At 45.1% G+C, this 20487-nt stretch overlaps 1 protein-coding gene across 1 annotated transcript; it reads left to right on the forward strand.

The window, feature by feature from the left end:
* The first annotated feature begins 8000 nt into the window (after window positions 1-8000).
* SRPRB (SRP receptor subunit beta) lies at window positions 8001-15976 on the forward strand. The gene is made up of 7 exons (XM_075570265.1): window positions 8001-8196; window positions 8969-9063; window positions 10361-10438; window positions 11506-11588; window positions 11969-12105; window positions 12776-12830; window positions 14996-15976. The coding sequence occupies exons 1-7, from the start codon at window positions 8064-8066 to the stop codon at window positions 15210-15212; spliced, it is 798 nt and encodes a 265-aa protein (XP_075426380.1). The 5' UTR covers window positions 8001-8063; the 3' UTR covers window positions 15213-15976.
* The last annotated feature ends 4511 nt before the right edge of the window (window positions 15977-20487 follow it).

A 20487-nucleotide genomic window follows, 5' to 3' on the forward strand; every position in this document is an offset into this window, starting at 1 on the left:
ACAACATTTATGAGGGACCACCTTCAAACATTGTGTGTCAACACAAGCCAGACCACACAAAGAGATAAACGGGCAAGAAGTATTTCAGGTTAAGAAAGAACATGGAAGGAATCATTGAGCAACTGTTTGAGACTTCCATAAATTAGCAAGAGTATACTGTCCACTAGTTAGTCAGACTGCTCTATACCAAGCAAGACTTTCATACACGGAGCAATAATGCTCTATAATTAGTGTAGCACTTGCCCCCCTCCCAACCCCCCATACGGGAGATCATGTAGCTACCTGGTGTACTCTGGTGCTGTTACATACCTTGTTGGTGTGACAAGGACTGAGGCTCTACGATGTTGTGGGGAGACATCAGGTCAGGCTTTCAGCTGGTTGTTCCTCCATCAGCGCAGCGCCTCCATCCCATGAGGATACTTGGGTAGCCAGGATGGTCCTTACAGGCAACTCTTTCTCAGATCCCAGAAATCAGACAACATCACACCATGGGCAGTACAAGGGTCTTTATTCTGTCCCTCTGCTCCACAGCATTTGTGTTCCCTGGAGCAGATCCACAGGGCTTGAGGCCCCACAGGCCCCTCCTCAGCTCCCTCGCCCCCTAACTTGGTAAGGGTTCAGCCACTCCTGTCCAGGAGAAGCTTAAATCCTGCTCCCTACATGCAGGTCATATGAACACCGAACCCAGAAACACTTTACTCTCAATTTAGACGAACCCAGACCTTCCCAGGGGAGGGGCTTGTAAACCGGCCTCCTGCCAGGCCCAAGGCTAATCCTGAACTGTATTAATTAACATCCTACATAGCTAGGCCATGAAGGATTTACTCCCAACACTGCTCGCTCTTTACCGGGACTTATGACACTGGGGAGGGCCAAAGAAATTAGTAGCCTGGGGTACTTGGCTACATTAATGTGACTGCTCACCAATAACTGTGACTGCCCTATACTGAGTGAGACAGTCTTCTACTGAATAAACCTTTGTACCAATAAGTGAGACTGTCTTCTACTGCATGACACTTTCCACCAATGAGTAAGACTCAGTGGTGGGATTCAAACATTTTAGCAACAGGTTCTCTCTCAACGTACCACCCTTTTATAGTGAAAAATGAAAAACAACAATATTTGATTGAAATTGAAATAAATGATTCATTTGCCTTCCTTAAAATATTTCCATATCGCTACTTGATTATCATTATACTGTTTCTTTCGGCCATGTGCCACCCTGCTGTCATCGGCGGTGTGGTTAATTCTCAGCCACGTTTGAACTAAAGGAGTGGGGTACCAGGAGTCCAATGGGAGGCCAATCATATTAATTGTCATCAAATTAGCGACATTCTGAACTGTGAGGCGGCTTCTTTTATCCGAATATATATTGTTCATTGTAGAAAACCCTTTCTGCCTCCGCAGAACTGACAGCAACGGTATTGATATTTTTTGCCCTTTGTACAGTACTTGGAATCCTATGGTTGTGTCGATTTTTTAGAACATTTTCCACATAGTCACGGATATCATTGATGTTGATTTCATGATGAAAGAGTTTGTTGAATTCACACAGTTTTTCTTCGGCGGCTTTCTAAGAGACAACAACTTCATCAATATTCCAACAATCTGGCTCTAGTGTGTTTACTATTTCATGAATTGTACTATTACTATTTGGTGCTTTATAGCCTGATTTTTAAGTGAGACTGTCCTTATACTGAATTACACTGCCCACCAATGAGTGAGACGGTTGTTGCGATTTGGAGTTTATCTATCTATTTATTTATCTATCTTGGCTGTGCCATATGGCTGTGTCACACCCAAAGTGTCACATATAAAGTGTCTGTGGAGTTAATTTGGGAGTTAGAATTGGAGGTCAACAATACAAGATGATCTGGGCTATGCACTTCAACAACTACAGCTCTGCAACTGTGAGAACAAAATGCTCTGATAATTTGTACTTGACGAAGTTGAGACATTAGGGGGTCTGACATAACAGCATTAGGATCATAGCAGCCATTTTGTTTGACTATTTTCAGTCCGCCATCTTATCTTGTCTTTGTGAGTTTTAATGTCATCATTCTATGTGAAGAAATCTGTGTGAAACAGACATGGAATGTTTTCGCTCTTAGCTGACTTTATTGATCGTTCCTCATCCAATCAGCTTCCAAATGAAAGTGTAAACAGGCCAGATATTATGAGAAAGCCTCGTTAGTAGTCTAAGATAAACTGTTTCTCATACAATGTGCCAAGTGGCAGAACTGACATCACATTTAACCCCATAATGATTTTTCGCTTACATACAGTTATCCAGAATTATTACGTATTACAAAATGACATCAGCTTTAGTATTGTTATGTATTACAAAATGAGGTAATATTAGTGACGTGCAAGCCCCCCCATAAAGGGGTGGAGCTTTAGGTTTTAGGGTATAAATATATGGCATAACGTGTTATTGTTAGAGAGCTTTTGTTTTGAAGCTGTCTCCGTTGTGCACTTGACTTGAATAAATTCACGTGTTATTCTGTTTCAAAATAACCTCAGACTGTGTTTTTTTTATTTACGCTTTTCTCATACTCTTCCTATCCTCCAATACCTGGGAAGTCTCTCCTCCTGCATCTCACTACGCCCTCCCTATTGCCTTTTCTGTTTACTATTTCCTCATTGCTTTGTAAATGTTTCTGTTCTCTCCAACTTCCCTACTCCCCTCCTATCCACATCTCATCATCTCTCCTCTCCTCCACCTATGCCTGTGTCCATACACCGCACCATTATTTATACACCTCTCTCCCAATAACTTCTTTACCCCGCAAATCCTCTATTCACACCCTCTATCTACTCCTTCCTGCTGCTGGGGAGATCTCTCCTAATCCTGGACCCAGACATAAACACACCTGCTCGCACCCACATCTCCCTGCCTCCTCTTCCCATGTTAATTGTGTTAATACTGACTAACCTTTAAAAGTTGCCCCACAAATCAAGCATCCTAACAGCCTGCACTCATGGCTACTGTCCCACACCCACAGTCACTCCTACCAACCATTGTGGCCAAGCACTGCCATCCACTGCACTTATTCCCTCACCTGCTCTCTGTAAGTCTCCCAACATACTGCTTAGATTGTAAGCTCTTCGGGGCAGGGATTTCCTTTCCTTTTGTCTGATTTTGCTGTGCTTATTGTATTATAATTCCCTGTACTATATTCTTTGTGAAGCGCTGAGTACACTTTTGGCGCCATATAAAGATGTACATACCCCAAATTGTAATTGTATGCACCAGGCAGAACACAAGAGTTAATAAACAGACGTTTAGTTGGCCGGAGCCAACAGTGAGCAACACAGCATAGACATAACAATAGGGAATAGCAGCATAGATCACTGAATATGGATTTATAGGGGTACTCCTAGCGCGCTAGGTGCAGTCCGCTGCTGAAACGAGCTTACCCTGGATGCCGCCTTGGTAGTCCAAGTCAGGTTCCCAGTAACAAAGGAAATCGGCCCAGGTACTCACAGTTCAATGTATAGTTGGTTTCACAACACAGACACCAATTTAAGGCAACCTGGAACAATGATATAGCTCGAATTGGCCTCGGCTTCTATACTTTCCCAGCCTCCATTTGGAAACATGAGGGAATGAGTGCCGACCAATCAGTGGAGTCCCTTTAATTCGCTGAGCCACTCCGGTGCGAGGGGGGTGGAGTTAGTGCCTCAGTACAGCCTAAGGGGCAGGACCTGGAAGCATGGGAAATTGAAACTGACCAATGGAACCTCTGCCGACAGGGCTAGGGCCCTTTAAGTCCCCAAGTTCAGTTCGAGGTCTCCCATAGGTAGGGTGACCAGATTTTGAAAATGAAAAACATTTTTTTTTTACATAACAGTTTATTTATTGTAGTACACTTATACTTTACTACCATTAGTCCTTGTTACGTGTGTGTGTGTGTGTGTGTGTGTGTGTGTGTGTGTGTGTGTGTGTGTGTGTGTGTGTGTGTGTGTGTGTGTGTGTGTGTGTGTGTGTGTCAGATGACCTCACTAATTGGAAAAAAAGCCAGATGTAAATGATTCTGAACCCATTAACCAGTGTCAGGATGCCCCCTCTTCACAATTTCTAAAGCAGGAATCCCGCCTGGGATCTTACCTGATCCGCAGTCCCTCAAGGTACTATACTGGAGGGGAGGTGTTCCCTACCTGTCTTCCGATATCTCCCGCGTGAAACTTGAGTCAGATCTGGAAGAAAGCAGGGTAGGTTACTTCGGTGTAGGTATACGGCAGTTAAGATAAGACAGGGAGGGTGAGGGAGACAGGGAGTGTGAGGGAGACAGGAAGGGTGAGGGAGATAGGGATGGTGAGGGAGACAGGGAAGGTGAGAGAGACAGGGAGGGGAGGGTGAGAGAGACAGGGAGGGGAGGGTGAGAGAGACAGGGAGGGGAGGGTGAGAGAGACAGGGGAGGGTGAGGGAGGGAGACAGACAGGGGAGGGTGAGAGAGGGAGACAGACAGGGGAGGATGAGAGAGGGAGACAGGCAGGGAGGGTGAGAGAGGGAGACAGACGGGAGGGTGAGAGAGGGAGAGAGACGGGATGGTGAGAGAGGGAGAGAGACAGGGGAGGGTGAGAGAGGGAGACAGACAGGGAGGGTGAGAGAGGGGGACAGACAGGGGAGGGTGAGAGAGGGAGACAGGCAGGGAGGGTGAGAGAGGGAGACAGACAGGGAGGGTGAGATAGGGAGACAGACAGGGAGGGTGAGAGAGGGAGACAGACAGGGAGGGTGGGAGAGGGAGGGAGACAGGGAGGGAGACAGGGAGGGACAGAGAGGGAGGGAGACTGGGAAGGAGGGAGAGAGACAGGGAGGGAGGGAGAGAGACAGGGAGAAAGCGAGGGAGAGAGACAGGGAGAAAGGGAGGGAGGGAGACAGGGAGTGAGAGAGAGGGAGACAGGGAGAGAGAAGGAGACAGGGAGGGAGAGAGAGGGAGACAGGGAGTGAGAGAGAGGGAGACAGGGAGGGAGAGAGAGGGAGACAGGGAGGGTGAGGGAGACACACACACACAAACACACACTGATACACACACACACACACACACACACACACTGATACACACACACACTGATACACACACTGATACACACTGATACAAACACACACTGATACACACACACACACTGATACACACACAGATACACACACTGATACACACACACACTGATGCACACACACTGATATACACACACACACACACACACACACACACACACACACACACACTGATACACCCACACACACACACACTGATACACACACACACTGATACACCCACACACACACACACTGATACACACACACACTGATACACACACACACACACACACTGATACACACACACACACACACACACACACACACACACACACACACACACACACACACACACTGATACACACACTGATACACACACAAACACAAACTGATACACACACACACACACTGATACACACACACTGATACACACACACTGATACACACACACTGATACACACACCCACTGATACACACACACACACACTGATACACACACACACACTGATACACACACACACACACTGATACACACACACACACCCACTGATACACACACACACACCCACTGATACACACACCCACTGATACACACCCACCCACCCACCCACGGATACACACACACATACCCACACCCAAACACACACACTGATACACACACACACACACACACACACACACACACACTGATACACCCACTGATACACACACCCACTGATACACACCCACCCACCCACCCACGGATACACACACACATACCCACACCCAAACACACACACACTGATACACACACACACACACTGATACACACACACCCACACCCAAACTCCCACCCACTGATACACACACACACACACACTGACTCACACACAGTCACTGATACACACACACACACACACACACACACACACACACACACACACACACACACACACACACACACACACACACACACACACACTGATACACACACTGATACACACACAAACACAAACTGATACACACACACACACACTGATACACACACACTGATACACACACACTGATACACACACACTGATACACACACCCACTGATACACACACACACACACTGATACACACACACACACTGATACACACACACACACACTGATACACACACACACACCCACTGATACACACACACACACCCACTGATACACACACACACACCCACTGATACACACACCCACTGATACACAACGGATACACACACACATACCCACACCCAAACACACACACACTGATACACACACACACACACTGATACACACACACCCACACCCAAACTCCCACCCACTGATACACACACACACACACACTGACTCACACACAGTCACTGATACACACACACACACACACTGATACACACACACACTGATACACACACACACACACACACTGATACACACACACATACATACACACACACAGATACACCCCGCCTCCCCGTGCACCGCCCGCGACCGCGCAGCAACCACTGCCCGCCCCCGAGCCCATCTCCCACACCAAGGGGACGGAAGGAAGTGAGCGCCAGGAGAGGCAACGGTGGGAGCGCCGGGGGCCAAAGGTGGGAGTGCCGGGGGGCAAAGGTGGGAGCGCCGGGGGGAAACGTGGGAGCGCCGGGGGGCAAAGGTACGAGCGCCGGGGGGCAAAGGTAGGCGCACCCCCGCTACCACCTCCTATTACCCCCCCTGGCTGGGACCTGGGACAGAAGAGCCAGGAGTGGGAAGACAGACACACTCACGTGTGCTCTGCACAAAGCGGAAGTCCCGCCCCCGGCTTCCTCTGACCTGCGACCAATCCCCTGTGGGCCGGTCGGCATTCTAAGTCCCGCACCCGGCATTCTCCTTCATGCAATCCCCCTGGCAGCATTCATTCATACACACACACAGAAAATACTTACCGGCCGCCGCATTCTCCTCACCGCCGCTGCCCCGCAATACCGGGACCAGGGACAAAAACCGGGACAAAACCGGGACGGACATAAAACCGGGACAGGACACAAAAAACTGGGACTGTCCTGGCAAAAACGGGACAAATGGTCACCCTACCCATAGGTTTAGATGCCTCGTTGCCGGGGAGAGAACAATTCTCCGGCCTTGGAGTGTGTACTCTGCTAGCAGGCGGGCGTATCCTTCCCAAGCTCCCCATTGTCCTTAACTTCCATAGCCCCCTGACTCTGATTGTATACCTGGTACTCGACCATTGTTATTGGCCCAGGATTGGGACAATTTCCCAACCTTGGGTGGCACATTAACCCATGTAGTTGGTCTTCATCCAGACTGCGGAGGCACCATGCCGCTTAAATTACTGTATTCAGGAACGCCATGTTGCCCATGCCATCCCAGTCTTCCACTGAATTAAACTGCCCATCAATATGTGCAATAACAGGAAGGGAATCTCACAGTACCAAGAGTCTCACTCAAAATCACCCCATTCAAATGTCAATTCTTCATGCACTGTATTTATCAAAGGAACATTTTACATTGAAACCCATGACATATTTTTTGTTTAATAACTCTGGTGCAGTTTTTAAACATCCTTTCCCCCCCCTAATTTTAAACCCTTTAGACAGCATTTTTTACAGATGGGGAATAAATACATTTATATTAATTAATAATAAATGTATATAATCATTTTTATTTCTGAGATATCTCCCCCCAAAATATCTATATATACACATGGCCCTGTTATATGTACAAGTATGTGCAGGCGGCTCACATTATATGGCCCTTTCTGCAATAACGAAACTATGCTATATTTCCATTGGTGCTCGGAAAGACTACATTTCCCGTCATGCTCTAGTTATCAGAGGCTACAGTTCCCATCATGCATTGTCGTGTCATCACAAGCAGCCGCTGAGTGGTTGCATTAAGGCTGGGAGTGACACGTCACCGCGGGGTGAAGAGCATGCGCATTAATGTGCTTGGGACCCAGCGCCTGCGCAGTGCTGTGCGGCGAGAGTTTTGCGCGTGCGCACTGTGTCCGTGGTCGTAATGGCGGAGGTTCGTGTGGCTCCGGGTTCCCAATGGCTGCCGGACATGGAGTTTATTAAACAGGAGCTGCAGAGGCAGGACCCGACGCTGCTGTCCGTGGGTCTGGCCCTGTTGGTGGTGCTGCTCAGCTTGGGTGAATCACTCGTTGGGAATGTAGGGTAGCTCACTCATAGGAGGGCTCACTCATTGGGGAGGCTCGCTCATTGGGGAGGCTCGCTCATTGGGGAGTTTGGGAGGCTCGCTCATTGTGGAGGTTTGGGAGGCTCGCTCATTGGGGAGGTTTGGGAGCCTCGCTCATTTGGGAGGCTCGCTCATTGGGGAGGCTCGCTCATTGGGGAGGTTTGGGAGGCTCGCTCATTGGGGAGGTTTGGGAGGCTCGCTCATTTGGGAGGCTCGCTCATTGGGGAGGTTTGGGAGGCTCGCTCATTGGGGAGGTTTGGGAGGCTCGCTCATTTGGGAGGCTCGCTCATTTGGGAGGCTCGCTCATTGGGGAGGTTTGGGAGGCTCGCTCACTGGGGAGGTTTGGGAGGCTCGCTCACTGGGGAGGTTTGGGAGGCTCGCTCACTGGGGAGGTTTGGGAGGCTCGCTCACTGGGGAGGTTTGGGAGGCTCGCTCATTGGGGAGGTTTGGGAGGCTCGCTCATTGGGGAAGTTTGGCAGGCTCGCTCATTGGGGAGGTTTGGGAGGCTCGCTCATTGGGGAGGTTTGGGAGGCTCGCTCATTGGGGAGGTTTGGGAGGCTCGCTCACTGGGGAGGTTTGGGAGGCCCGCTCATTGGGGAGGTTTGGGAGGCTCACTCATTGGGGAGGTTGGGGAATACACTGTGCTGTATTAATTAGTTAAAGTTATTTCTAGGATATATGTGCAGTATGTTGTCAGCATTGTTAACTTTCTCTCTTCCCTTTAGTGCTGTGGAAGCTGCTGCGAGGAACTCAGACCAAACGCAGAGCTGTGCTTCTCCTTGGTATTTGTGACTCTGGGAAAACGCTCCTTTTTATTAGGGTATGATGCCCACAAACAACACCTTTTTAATGACACCCTCTCAAGCAGGCAAACTCTTAGGGGCTTATTCTACAGTATATCCACAGAAACTGCAGATCGGACTGTTTGCGACCAAATTGTCCCGTGACTTTTATAGGGAATTTAGACGGAAAAGGCCTGATCGGCCACTTTCGTCTTTGTTTATTCTATAAATCTACCAGAGATTCACTTTATGAATCAACGCCTAAATTATAGGCACCAAATGTGAGTGCAATACCCATAATATTTTCTCAACATCAGTCATTCAAAACTGTATTACATTAAATATTTTTCCCTTTTCTCCCATTTTCCTTATTGAACTAATTTCCTTGAGTTTTTTGCGCTAGTTAGATTTATCCCGTTTTCTACCATCAAAAATGGACTAAGGAACAGTTCCTTTACTCTAGCAGCATAGCATTTAGAAATCACCACAGTAATTTCAATATTTATTAGTGTGTTTTTTTTTTTAGCACTTTAGTCCTTGTCTTTTTGTTTCGCTATAGAATAAGCTACGTAGTGGAAAATGGACCATGAAATCACTTAATATCCTGACTATAGGAGCCGATGTGAAGTCTAAGAAACCCACGCATGTCTTATACCGATTTCTTCAGATCAGAACTGGCGGGATTTAACACCTACAAAAAGGGGGGGGGGGTTGATCTGCAAAAAATGATATAAAGGTCCCGTTGTGATGTCAATAACGCCTATTGCTTCATGCAACTACTCTTACTTGTATGTACTGTCCCAGAATATACCCCTCTTTATATCCTCCTATAGGAAATCTTAGGCGCCCTGATGGAATTTACTGAATTAAATGTGTATAAAGGATATAAATGTAGTCAACTCATAATTTTAGGACAGTTTAACAGAATTTACCCATTCTTTCAAAACTCGGAGAACATACGAAACGAGGGGGGGGGCATTAATTATTTATTGCTCGGTCGTGTAATTTGCCGAAGCGTTTATACAAATACCGTGCTCGCTATTACAAAGACAGTTTATTGTAAGAGCTGAAATGAATCAAATACATAATTTGTATTTATATTCTATGTACATGTATTAACTGCACAAGTATGCCGCTGGTTATTTTTCACAAACTAAACAAGGTCTGAATTTGCTTTATATCTACAGTATTTTCCACGTGTAAGTAAAATGTAGACACACTTTGTATGTGGTAACTTACACAGCATGTTTATAGCAAAGGAGGACCTGTTTTTAAAGAGTTTGTCCTTTCAGGTTATTGTGTGATAATTAAGGCTGTGCATGTGTTTTATTTCAGCTGCTTACTGGAAAGTACAGGAAGACGCAGATGTCTATCACTGCCAGTCCCACTGTTTACAAAGTAAAAAATGACAAGGTAGGGAGCAGAGATCCAGGAGCCTTCCCCTCACACAGCCTCTATCATTCAAATATTAGCAACCTTAAGATTTGTACGTATACACATGGTTGATTGGTGTCACCTCACTGTATTTTACTGTAACACTTTTACAGTATGGCTCTGGCATACATCTATCTGTGAGAAGGTACATTTATCACAGGGATCATGAATCATTTTAATAGGCAGACTGGCTTGAAAACAGGATACAGTAATAATAATATTATGTCGTATAGCGCATTTCTCACAATAGGACACACGGCTCTTCAGAATTACAGTGCGCGGTATGCAGCAGATAGGGTTTTTGCAGACACAGTCCCTGCCCAGATGAGCTTGGAAACTGTTTTTGGTGCTTGAGGCACAGGGAGATGAAGTGACTTGCCCAGGGTCACAAGGCACTGACACGGAATTGGACCAGGCGCCCCTGATTCAAACGTGGTGTCATTGTTTACAGAGTCAGTATCACTACTCGGTGCCACTCCTTCTCCCAATCAGCTGTCATACAGCAAAATAACAAAGCCGGTATTATTTATGTTTCAGCCCCATAATAGCTTATTTTAAAAGGGGTTGTTACATACTTCATGTACTGTCCCAGAATATACTTCCTATGTTTATCTCGCACTATAGGGACTTTGAATGTGAATAAGCACAAGGCATATGTTTCTGTACCAGCAGATTTTACTGAAAGTACCAATAATATGCAAAGAAATACAGTACTCTCCCCAAACACATTCACTTATGTCTTTATTGTACGTGTGTGTATATGGACAGTCATGCGCATATATGGAATGGTCCAAATATGTAAAACCTCATCAATTCATCTCTGCTGCCTTCTTTCCAGTGCACACGTTTGGTTATCACTGGATAATGTCACAATAAGTATCTTAAAAGCCTTGCCTGTAATGTAATATAGTGCAAAACTTACTGTACCATAGTCCTCTTAGTTAACCCCTTCACCACCCTCTGGCAGCAAAGGTGTTCGAGGGCAGTGCAATCAAGAAATTCCCCCTATCACCGTTGCACTGAGCTTTCTTTTACTGTACTCACAGGGTTCCAGTCTGACCTTGGTCGACCTTCCTGGACATGAGAGCTTGCGTTTTAAGTTCTTGGAGCAGTACAAGACAGCAGCTAGGTACGTGGGAAATCCCACAAGACGGGGGCGTTGCAGGTTGAGGTGATGCTTCAGCTGCCGGCTGGGCACGGTTCTACCTGTGTATTCTGGAACACAACCTGGGCTGGCAGCTCAACATCTGTGTAAACACTTCCAAGTTGAGCTCTCCATGGTAATTTTGACACTCTTTGGTTTTTAATGCAAAACATTTAAGCCATTGAATCCTATGGAAACTGTGATATTCTGAGTTTTGTGATGGGATATGTAGTGTTGTTATAACTCGCTGCAACTTTAAAGTGTTGCAGGTGTTGCATTGAATAAAACGCCCCTGTAGACCATCTTTAGCTCATTTAACCATTGCAGAGTCTTTGTAATGACCTCCACTTGCTGCTCCCCTGCAGGGCCCTGGTGTTTGTGGTGGACAGCTCCGCGTTCCAGCGTGAGGTGAAGGAGGTGGCAGAATTCTTGTACCAGCTTCTGACGGATAGCGCAGTGCTGCGTAACGCCCCTCCACTACTGATCGCATGCAACAAGCAAGGTGCGTCCCTCTCAGAGGTGGGGGAACTGGGCTCAGTCGGAGATTGTTGAAGCTACTCTCTTAGACCCTTCCTCCCTCCGCCCTTCTTTCCCCGCCCCTGTAACATCAGGGTTAATCCTTTCACCTTTTCTCATGTACACCATCACTCACGCTTAGAAATTCCCTCCATTTAAAAAAAGCATGTAATATTTCAAATGTAAAAAATGCAGAAAAACATTTTTTTTTTTTTTACAATTCTTAAGAAAATGTATTTCTTTTGAGAACACATTTTTATTTGATTTACTAGAACATTTTCAGACTTATTTTAATAAATATTTATTGTGGAAGCCTTTATCATTATCACTCAGCCGTAGGTGGGGTAGTGTCCCTTTCTATCACACGCAGTTTTTAATTAATTTGTTTTTTTTGGGGCCCAGAATTCCATCAAGTGTGTCACTGATACAGTCAGAGGGAGCGGACTTATTTTTGCGTATATTATCATAGACAGAGTAGAACTACAATTCCCAGCATCCCATAGAATCAACACCAGAGATTCTTCCAGGAGCCAGCATATGGCAGACAGTGTCTGTCCCACTGTTAACCAACACGCCATGCAGAAGCTTATGTCCATTAACTTTATGGGTCTTTGTGATGTCTGTTTTAATTTTTTTGCTTTTTTTTTTATATACAGATATCTCAATGGCCAAGTCAGCCAAACTTATTCAGCAGCAGCTGGAGAAGGAGCTGTAAGTATTACTCAACCTCCGTGTATAATTTTTAAAGACAGTGTGATCTGTAGTAAGGTTTATTAACGGGTTCAGAAGTGGAGATGACTTCATGAATCGGTGCTTCACTGCACTATACCCATGAAAAGTAGTATTTTATAACTTTGATTCTTTCAATGGTTTTGCAGTGCCCTCTGGCAGCAAAAAGTTTTTGTTTGTTTTTTACATTTTACATTGCCGTTTTGACGTACCTGACGTTTTTTTATTGTTATGGGGAAGACTGGACTGACCAGTCCGATCAATATTGAAGGGGAACTGATCTGGGGTCTGATCTGATGCAGCCAGGGACCAAGGCACAGAAAAGTTTAAACATCTTCCAAAAATTAACGCCCAGCTGCAACGAGCAGAGTTATTGTTTGTACCAAATACAACATAAAACTTAGATCATATCAACATTTGAATTGGTTGAATCTGCACCGACTGTACCCTTCGCTTTTTTTGTCACCTTTATAATAGGAATTTTAGGTACAATACATAATGGAGAGTAGCAGCGACACCTATATTTCGCAATTGTGTCAAAAAAAAGGTTTAGAGAAGTAGATGAAATCTTACATATTATTTTAATGTATTTTGTGAAGCACCAACATATTCTGCAGGGCGATACAATAGGGGTACAGAGTTCTTTATTTTACATAAACAGAATGACATACCAAATAAGGACAAACCAATACACAAAGTTAAATGTCTGAAAGCTGGGGGAGAGTCTGAAGGTTCGTGGTAGGGAATCTCACGGAGAGGGGACAGCAAATATTTATTTGTAAGAGCATCTGGACATGCTATGTTTCGGGCTACACTGGGCCCTTTCTCAAGCATTGTGATACAATTGAGCGCTCCGTTAAATACACAACACACGGTGTGGAAATGTCTCTGAAGTCCGCTACAGAATGTCCCTCTCCTTTATGTATTGGATTCACTTGTCCAGCCTGGAGCCAGCTTGCTGATAAGTAGACACCCTTCATATTTTTTTTTCTCTCCCTATATCACTGCAAAGTTTATAATACTTGTTCCTGTACTTTTTTTTAGCATTTTTGAACACTGTTTAAACCATCTACACTTCTTTTTCATTTCTGGAGTCTGATGAAGTTATTTAAAAAAAAAAAAAAAAAAAAAAAAAATATTTACAAGTGCAACAAAAAGAAAAGACATAAAACCCTGTCTTATTGTAGGATGGAAGTAGTTCTGTGACTTGTTCTTGCTGCATTCAGGGAGCAAGCGGAAGGAAGAACGCTGATTTCATGTATTCCGCACACTTACCTGCAGGATATTCTGCTACTCCATTTACAATGCCAAATTTACAAGCAACATTTTCTTTTCCTGGTCCGACCAGACCATAAAAAAAGCACCCAGTGTTTTTCATTTTAGATGATCTTCAAATGGTTACAAGGAAAGCTGATACTTTCCTCTCAAGATGTGAGAAGGGGATTAAAACACATCTTAAAGCAGCAACCCCCCACCACACATTTTTATCCCAGGAGAGGAGCTAGGGGACGCCTAAAGCTAAATGTTGCTATTTTCAGTTCCTGAAATACCTACCCTCTAGGGGAAATAAAATGGTTGCCAAATCTTGGGCCAGTAGGAAGCCACATCATCGATTTGGGGCTTGCTATTTGCTGCCTATTTAAACCCCCTTTAAAAATCATGAAATAATACAGTTAACTTCAACTGTAAGTATCTTGGGAACAGTGGGGTCAGAGGGAAGAAGAGATAAAGATGTAAAGAATAAACACTGGTGTGGTTTGATTAGGGAGGACTGCTGATTTATATGAAAAATAAAAAAAACAATACAAATGTCTATGCATTAGTACTAAAATAACAAATGGCTTCTTTATTTTGCAATGAAGTGTGTGACCAAGTAAATTAAAGCAAAGTATAAACAGTTTGACAAAAACATATTTTTTTCTACACCAGTATGAGCAGAACTAGACCTTAGCCTGCACTTTCCTTCAGATCGCACAATATATCCTTGCAGAATATACAGAGTTTCTATGGGATATAATGGCATTGCTAGTGCCGAATATCACACAATATTCCACCATAATGCAGCAGATGAAACAATGAATTGTGTGTTCTTTCTGTTTTTTTGTGCTTTGCTGCCTATCACATCTTTCATCCCTCACGTTGGACAGGAACACCCTGCGTGTGACCCGCTCAGCTGCTCCCAGCACCCTGGACAGCAGCAGCTCTCCCGCCACTACCCAGCTGGGGAAGAAGGGCAAAGACTTCGATTTCTCGCAGTTGCCCATGAAGGTGGAATTCCTGGAGTGCAGCACCCGCGACAGCAAAGAGGAGGAGGGGGATGCCAACCTCAGCAACGTGGAGCGCTGGCTGGCAAAGATCTCATGAGGACAAAGTGTGATGCACGGGAGCCGCGCCTCAGGACACACAAGGACAATGACACAGTCAACTTTCTAAGTGTCCAGTGCATTTAGCCGCTAATCGCAGCTATTGAGCTGAAACACTTTCCAAAGTATTTACCCAAGTCTCAGCAATATCCTAAGGGGCGAGGCTATGGGTACAGTATAACCAGTGTTGTATCAGGTGTAAATGTTAGCCGATGTGTTGGCTACAGCCAGGTCTTGATGCGGTTATTTAAGTTGTGGCTCTCTTATGTGGGAAGGGTTTATATCAGAAAGGCACTCGCTTGTAATTTCTCACTAGCTTTCCATCAGTGGAAAACCTACAAAGAAAACCCGCACTATATTTATTTTTTTGGAGCTGTATGCGCGTCTCCTGGAATAGCGACTTATGAACATGTGTTTTTTTTTTGTGGCCCCTAGAGAACCTGAATGGTTTGCACATAACCTGCTGACGCTCTGCGTATTTATTCTGCTACGTCTTTGGTGATGTCTTTTTTCTCTCCGAGGCAGGGAGAATAATAGTGTAGGCGTTCACTTCTTACACTTCTCGTAAAAGGCGATGTGGTCGTACCATCTCCACAGATATATATGTGAAAGCGCAATTTTGCTTCTCTACGCTTTGGAAATATGAGTGTTACATTGGTTGTGCTGCCTGTCAGGGAAGGAGTTAAACAGCGACCTTGTTGTTCTAAAATGGATTATCCCAATGTATTTTGTTTCCACAGAGTAAAGCTTTTTTTGAAACATGCATTGGCAGAGTACAGTTTTCTTTGAAAGAATAAAATGAACATAGTAGAAATTACAAATGCATGGTATGTTGTTCCATTTTATATGCGTAGAAATAAATCTGTGACATTGCTGGGTGCTCGGACCTCGAAATGGAACTTTTAGCCGCAGCCATTTCACCGCAACCAAGTCGCTTCTGCAGCAAGAATCAACGCCACCGCCATTTTCAAATGTCCCGCGCACCACAATGGAGGGATGGGATGGGGGTAAAGCGAGACAAGGAATGGAGAGGTAATACATTTGACTTGAGACCATTTTATTTAAACCATTAATTGTGTTAATAAACTATAACTATGACATCATGAACATGTTGCTGCCAAATTGAAGTCAATACATATCATACAAGCTATACATAAAAAAAACCAAGCCATATACTGTCATCGTGCAATAATGTGTACTAGAAAACAATCGCAATACATTGTAATCACACAATATTGTACTATATTGTAAATTGGTGCTGGATTGCAGGGCAGGCCTCCATGTGGATTTTGGGATCCTCCCCGGAGAGAACGGACTGTTTTATACTGACCACTTTGCCTGTGTAATAATGTTATTCAAAGCAATAAACCTAATAATAAAAAGCATTTCCCCCCCCCCCCCCCCCCCAATAATCTCTTATCATAGACAGCAGATTGAATGTGTTTGCATTTATTAAGAAAGTACAGGCATACCCCGGTTTAAGGACACTCACTTTTAAGTACACTCGCGAATAAGGACATATCGGCCAATAGGCAAATGGCAGCTCGCGCATGTGCCTGTCGGCACGCCCTGAACAGCAATACCAGCTCCCTACCTGTACTGAAGCTGTGCGCAAGCGGGGAAACTATAGAGCCTGTTACAAATGCGTTATTTATCAGTTATGCACGTATATGACGATTACAGTACATGCATCAATAAGTGGAAAAAAGGTAGGGCTTCACTTTAAGTACATTTTCGCTTTACATACATGCTGCGGTCCCATTGCGTACGTTAATATGGGGTATGCCTGTATGCACATTTTGGTATAAACACCAGGGAGAAGCAACAAGGATTCGAGATCAAACCCCAATGCTTTCATAAAAGAAACATTTTCAGAGGTCTCTAAGCAGAGGGCGGTAGAGATTATAAAGCATTATGTTCATTTTAGCTTTAAAAAGGTGCAAGCAAGTAATTTGCATGTTTATAAACCCTCCCACTGCTGCTCTTAAGCAAAGGAGGTTTGTTTTTTTACTTTTAGTATGTTGGTTGGTATTTGGAGATAGAAGGGTTGTTATGAGTAAATTACACCAACATGGAAATAGTTTTATCCAGGTGTGGGAAGCAGAAAGAGGTAGTGGATGGGTATTGCTACGTTTTTTTTTTTAATAAGTGGCGATTAAAATAAAGTCTTGGCGCCAAGAACAGGGGAGGTGCAAAGCAGGAATTCATACAGGAGGTGGAAATGCAACGCTGAAACTTGGTGCACATTCACACAAATGCTTCGGCGGCAACAGCGGAGGCAGCGAAAACTAGCGAAAATTAAACCGTGTAAAGTTTGCATGACATGTAAAAATGATTACGCCCCTCACGTTTGTGCCAGTTGCAGGTTTGGATGAGGTTAGATACAGATTGGCGGAGGAGGAACTTCAGGAGGAATTGCAACCACTACTGGCTTGGTTGGAGGACTACTATATGGGCTGCACAAATCACAGAGCAAATGGAGGACAGCCTGCTACTGTATGTTTCCACATGAAATATGGGCACTATCCAGCGGGGTCCTCAACAGATGACCGGACCAACAACCACACGTACGCTGCACATCGAAGAATACTAGCGGAATTAGGAATGACTCAATAGGGGAAGTCATAGATCACCTCAACATGCGCGTGCAATATATATTACGAACAGCTAGCAGCAGGTCACCCACAAGTTGAAAAAAAATATTGTGATCCAGATTAATGTATCTTCAGGATCATTGGTAACGTTAATAATAAGGATATTATCACATATTTTCGCGGTCTAGCATAAATTAACGATATGGTGCAATGTGTGTGATTACAATGTATTGTGCTTGTGTTGTAGCATACATTATTATTACATTACATGATATTGTATCGTGCTTAATTTTTATTTTTTTATGTATTCGGTTGTTGACTTCAATTATTTACAAACATGTTCATAAAGTTATAAGTATAGTTTATTAATACAATTAATAATGTTTTTAAATAAATTGTCAAGTCAAATGTATTACCCCTCTCCCTCCCTTCTCTTGTTACCCCACCTGCCTACCCTTTGTCTCTGCACCCCTCTACCTTCCTCCCCTCCTTCCTCCCCTCCCTCCCCATTCTCTCTCCTGCCTGCCCCTCTCTCCATCCCAAAATAATTCATTTATTAACTTTTTTGGAAGGTGGCGGAAGCGAGAAATAGCCGGACACGGTGAACATGCCCAATGCTGTGCGGGAAAAGTTGAACATGGCGAACGCTGTGCACGGGAAATTGGTGGCGGGAAATGTTAACATAGTGTGCACTTTGCGTGGCAAATGTTAACATGGTGTTGGCAGCGGTAAGGTGTCCAGACGGCTAACTAACGTGCGGCAGAGTGACAGCGACTCGGTCGTGGCTAAAAGACCTAGACCGGGGACCTTGCTACAGATGTACGTGCATTCTACCGCTTACCTTGCGAATGCGACACTTTATCCCGTCCTACACTGCGAGATTCCTGCAGCCTGACGGCCCATCGGATTAACACAGCGGGGGTCCCTCTGTTTTAATTGGACTCGCCCTGTGTGAATCCTACCTGGTTACACCTGTCTGTAAGAGACGCACAGTAAGAGAGAGACTGAATCAGTCGCTCTCTGTGCGCCCCTCTAATAGGGGATTGCGGGGCTTTTATATTAATAACACATTATTGTAGCAGGGGGTCTCTGGAGATGAACCACGTTGATTTCAGGTCTGGGGACCCTCTACTTCCCGAGTTACAGGCCTCGTTATGGGGTGCCTGTATCCCAGCTGCCATGTTTACATTCTCCTGCGTCACGGCCCACTTGATCGGGAGATATAAACAAACCAGAGACATACCAGCACCCCATAACAGGGCCTGTAACTCAGGAACGAGGGGGTCCACGGACCTGAAATCAATGTGGTTCAGCTCTTGAGATCCCCTGCTACAATACTGTGTTATTAAAATAAAATGAAATCCCTGCGGTCGCCTGTTAGAGGCGCGCAGGTAGAGTGACTGATTCAGTCTCTCTCTTACTGCGCGTCTCTTACAGACAGGTGAAATCCGGTAGGATTCACGCAGTGCGAGTCTCTTTCAAACATATGGACCCCCGCTGTGTTAATCCAATGGGCTACTACAGCCTGTTATGGACCATCTCGCGCAAATTTGGCGAGATGGCCACGCTTCTCTCCCGTGATGTGGTAGAGAACAGGCAGCTACATCTGTATAACTTGTAATTCTTCAAAGAGGATGGCACACCAGTCTTGAGGAAAAAAAATCTGCCACCGCTCCTCCCTTGCTCGCACCTCCCTTGCCTTCCTAGAGCGTCAATTGACGCTAGGGGTCATGTGACATCACGTGACCCCGCGGCGTCATTTCACGCCACAGCAACGCTTCTTCTGAGCCAAGTTAGGATAGCGTACAGAGGCCTCACGCTGTCCCCGGCATTTAATTTAAATGTAGGCACCGCGCACCCCTGTATTAATACACCCATCAGGACGGGTCAAGTTTTATTTCTCAGGACTGTTGTGCCATCCTATTTGAAGAATGACTCATTAACAGCACCAGATGCTAGGAGTGGCAGTTTTCTATTTAGCATCTGAAAGCACCGGCCCAGATCCACAGGGCTCTGTTATTTACTTAATGAGACATTAACTGCTAACGGTATCTTGAGAGCTCACCAACGCTGCGTTAAGTGCTGTTTTCAGCCATAACGCGCCCTTGCGTTACTAGAACGGATGCTTGTGCTAATGATATGCCTCTAACATGTCCGCAGAGCTCTGTTGTACAGTAGTTCAGTATAGTCGGATGAAACCAGTGCAAATTAATTACTCGTGTAAAAAAATGGGAGGAATAAATTATATCTTAAAACGTGAAGGTGATGCAGCTCGTAAGGCTGCGCTTATAGTGCCAGCGATGGACAGGCGACGGTCGCTGGAAAAATCAAATCGAGATGACTTCCAGCGATTACGACCAAACCGTTGCTCCGTCGCATTGCGCTTATTATAAGCGCACGCGACGGCGGCAATGCATTTGTTTTGCCGCTGTCGCCGGCACTATAAGCGCGGCCTAGGAAAGATTATGTTTTCACTTGTCTTAAGGCTAATGGAGAGAAGATTCTAGGGCGCAAGACACACTCCACATCTCAAAAAGGAAAAGTATATAGTACAACATCGCATGAAAAAAATATACGCAGACAGATTCTCCGTGGATCAGAAGAGTTTTCTCCCGTTGAGCCTGTTTTTCCACTTACCTCGCGAGTGAAATACTTACCTGTTTTATCCATGTATTCATTTTG

This window comes from Ascaphus truei, chromosome 14 (assembly GCF_040206685.1).
Source record: "Ascaphus truei isolate aAscTru1 chromosome 14, aAscTru1.hap1, whole genome shotgun sequence".
NCBI lineage: Eukaryota > Metazoa > Chordata > Amphibia > Anura > Ascaphidae > Ascaphus > Ascaphus truei.

Coding starts and splice junctions, on each gene's coding strand:
- SRPRB (XM_075570265.1), top strand. CDS start 8,064: ATGGCGGAGGTTCGTGTGGCTCCGGGTTCCCAATGGCTGCCGGACATG. Junction 9,064..10,360: donor AAACGCTCCTTTTTATTAGG/GTATGATGCCCA, acceptor GTTTTATTTCAG/CTGCTTACTGGAAAGTACAG. Junction 12,831..14,995: donor CAGCAGCTGGAGAAGGAGCT/GTAAGTATTACT, acceptor CACGTTGGACAG/GAACACCCTGCGTGTGACCC.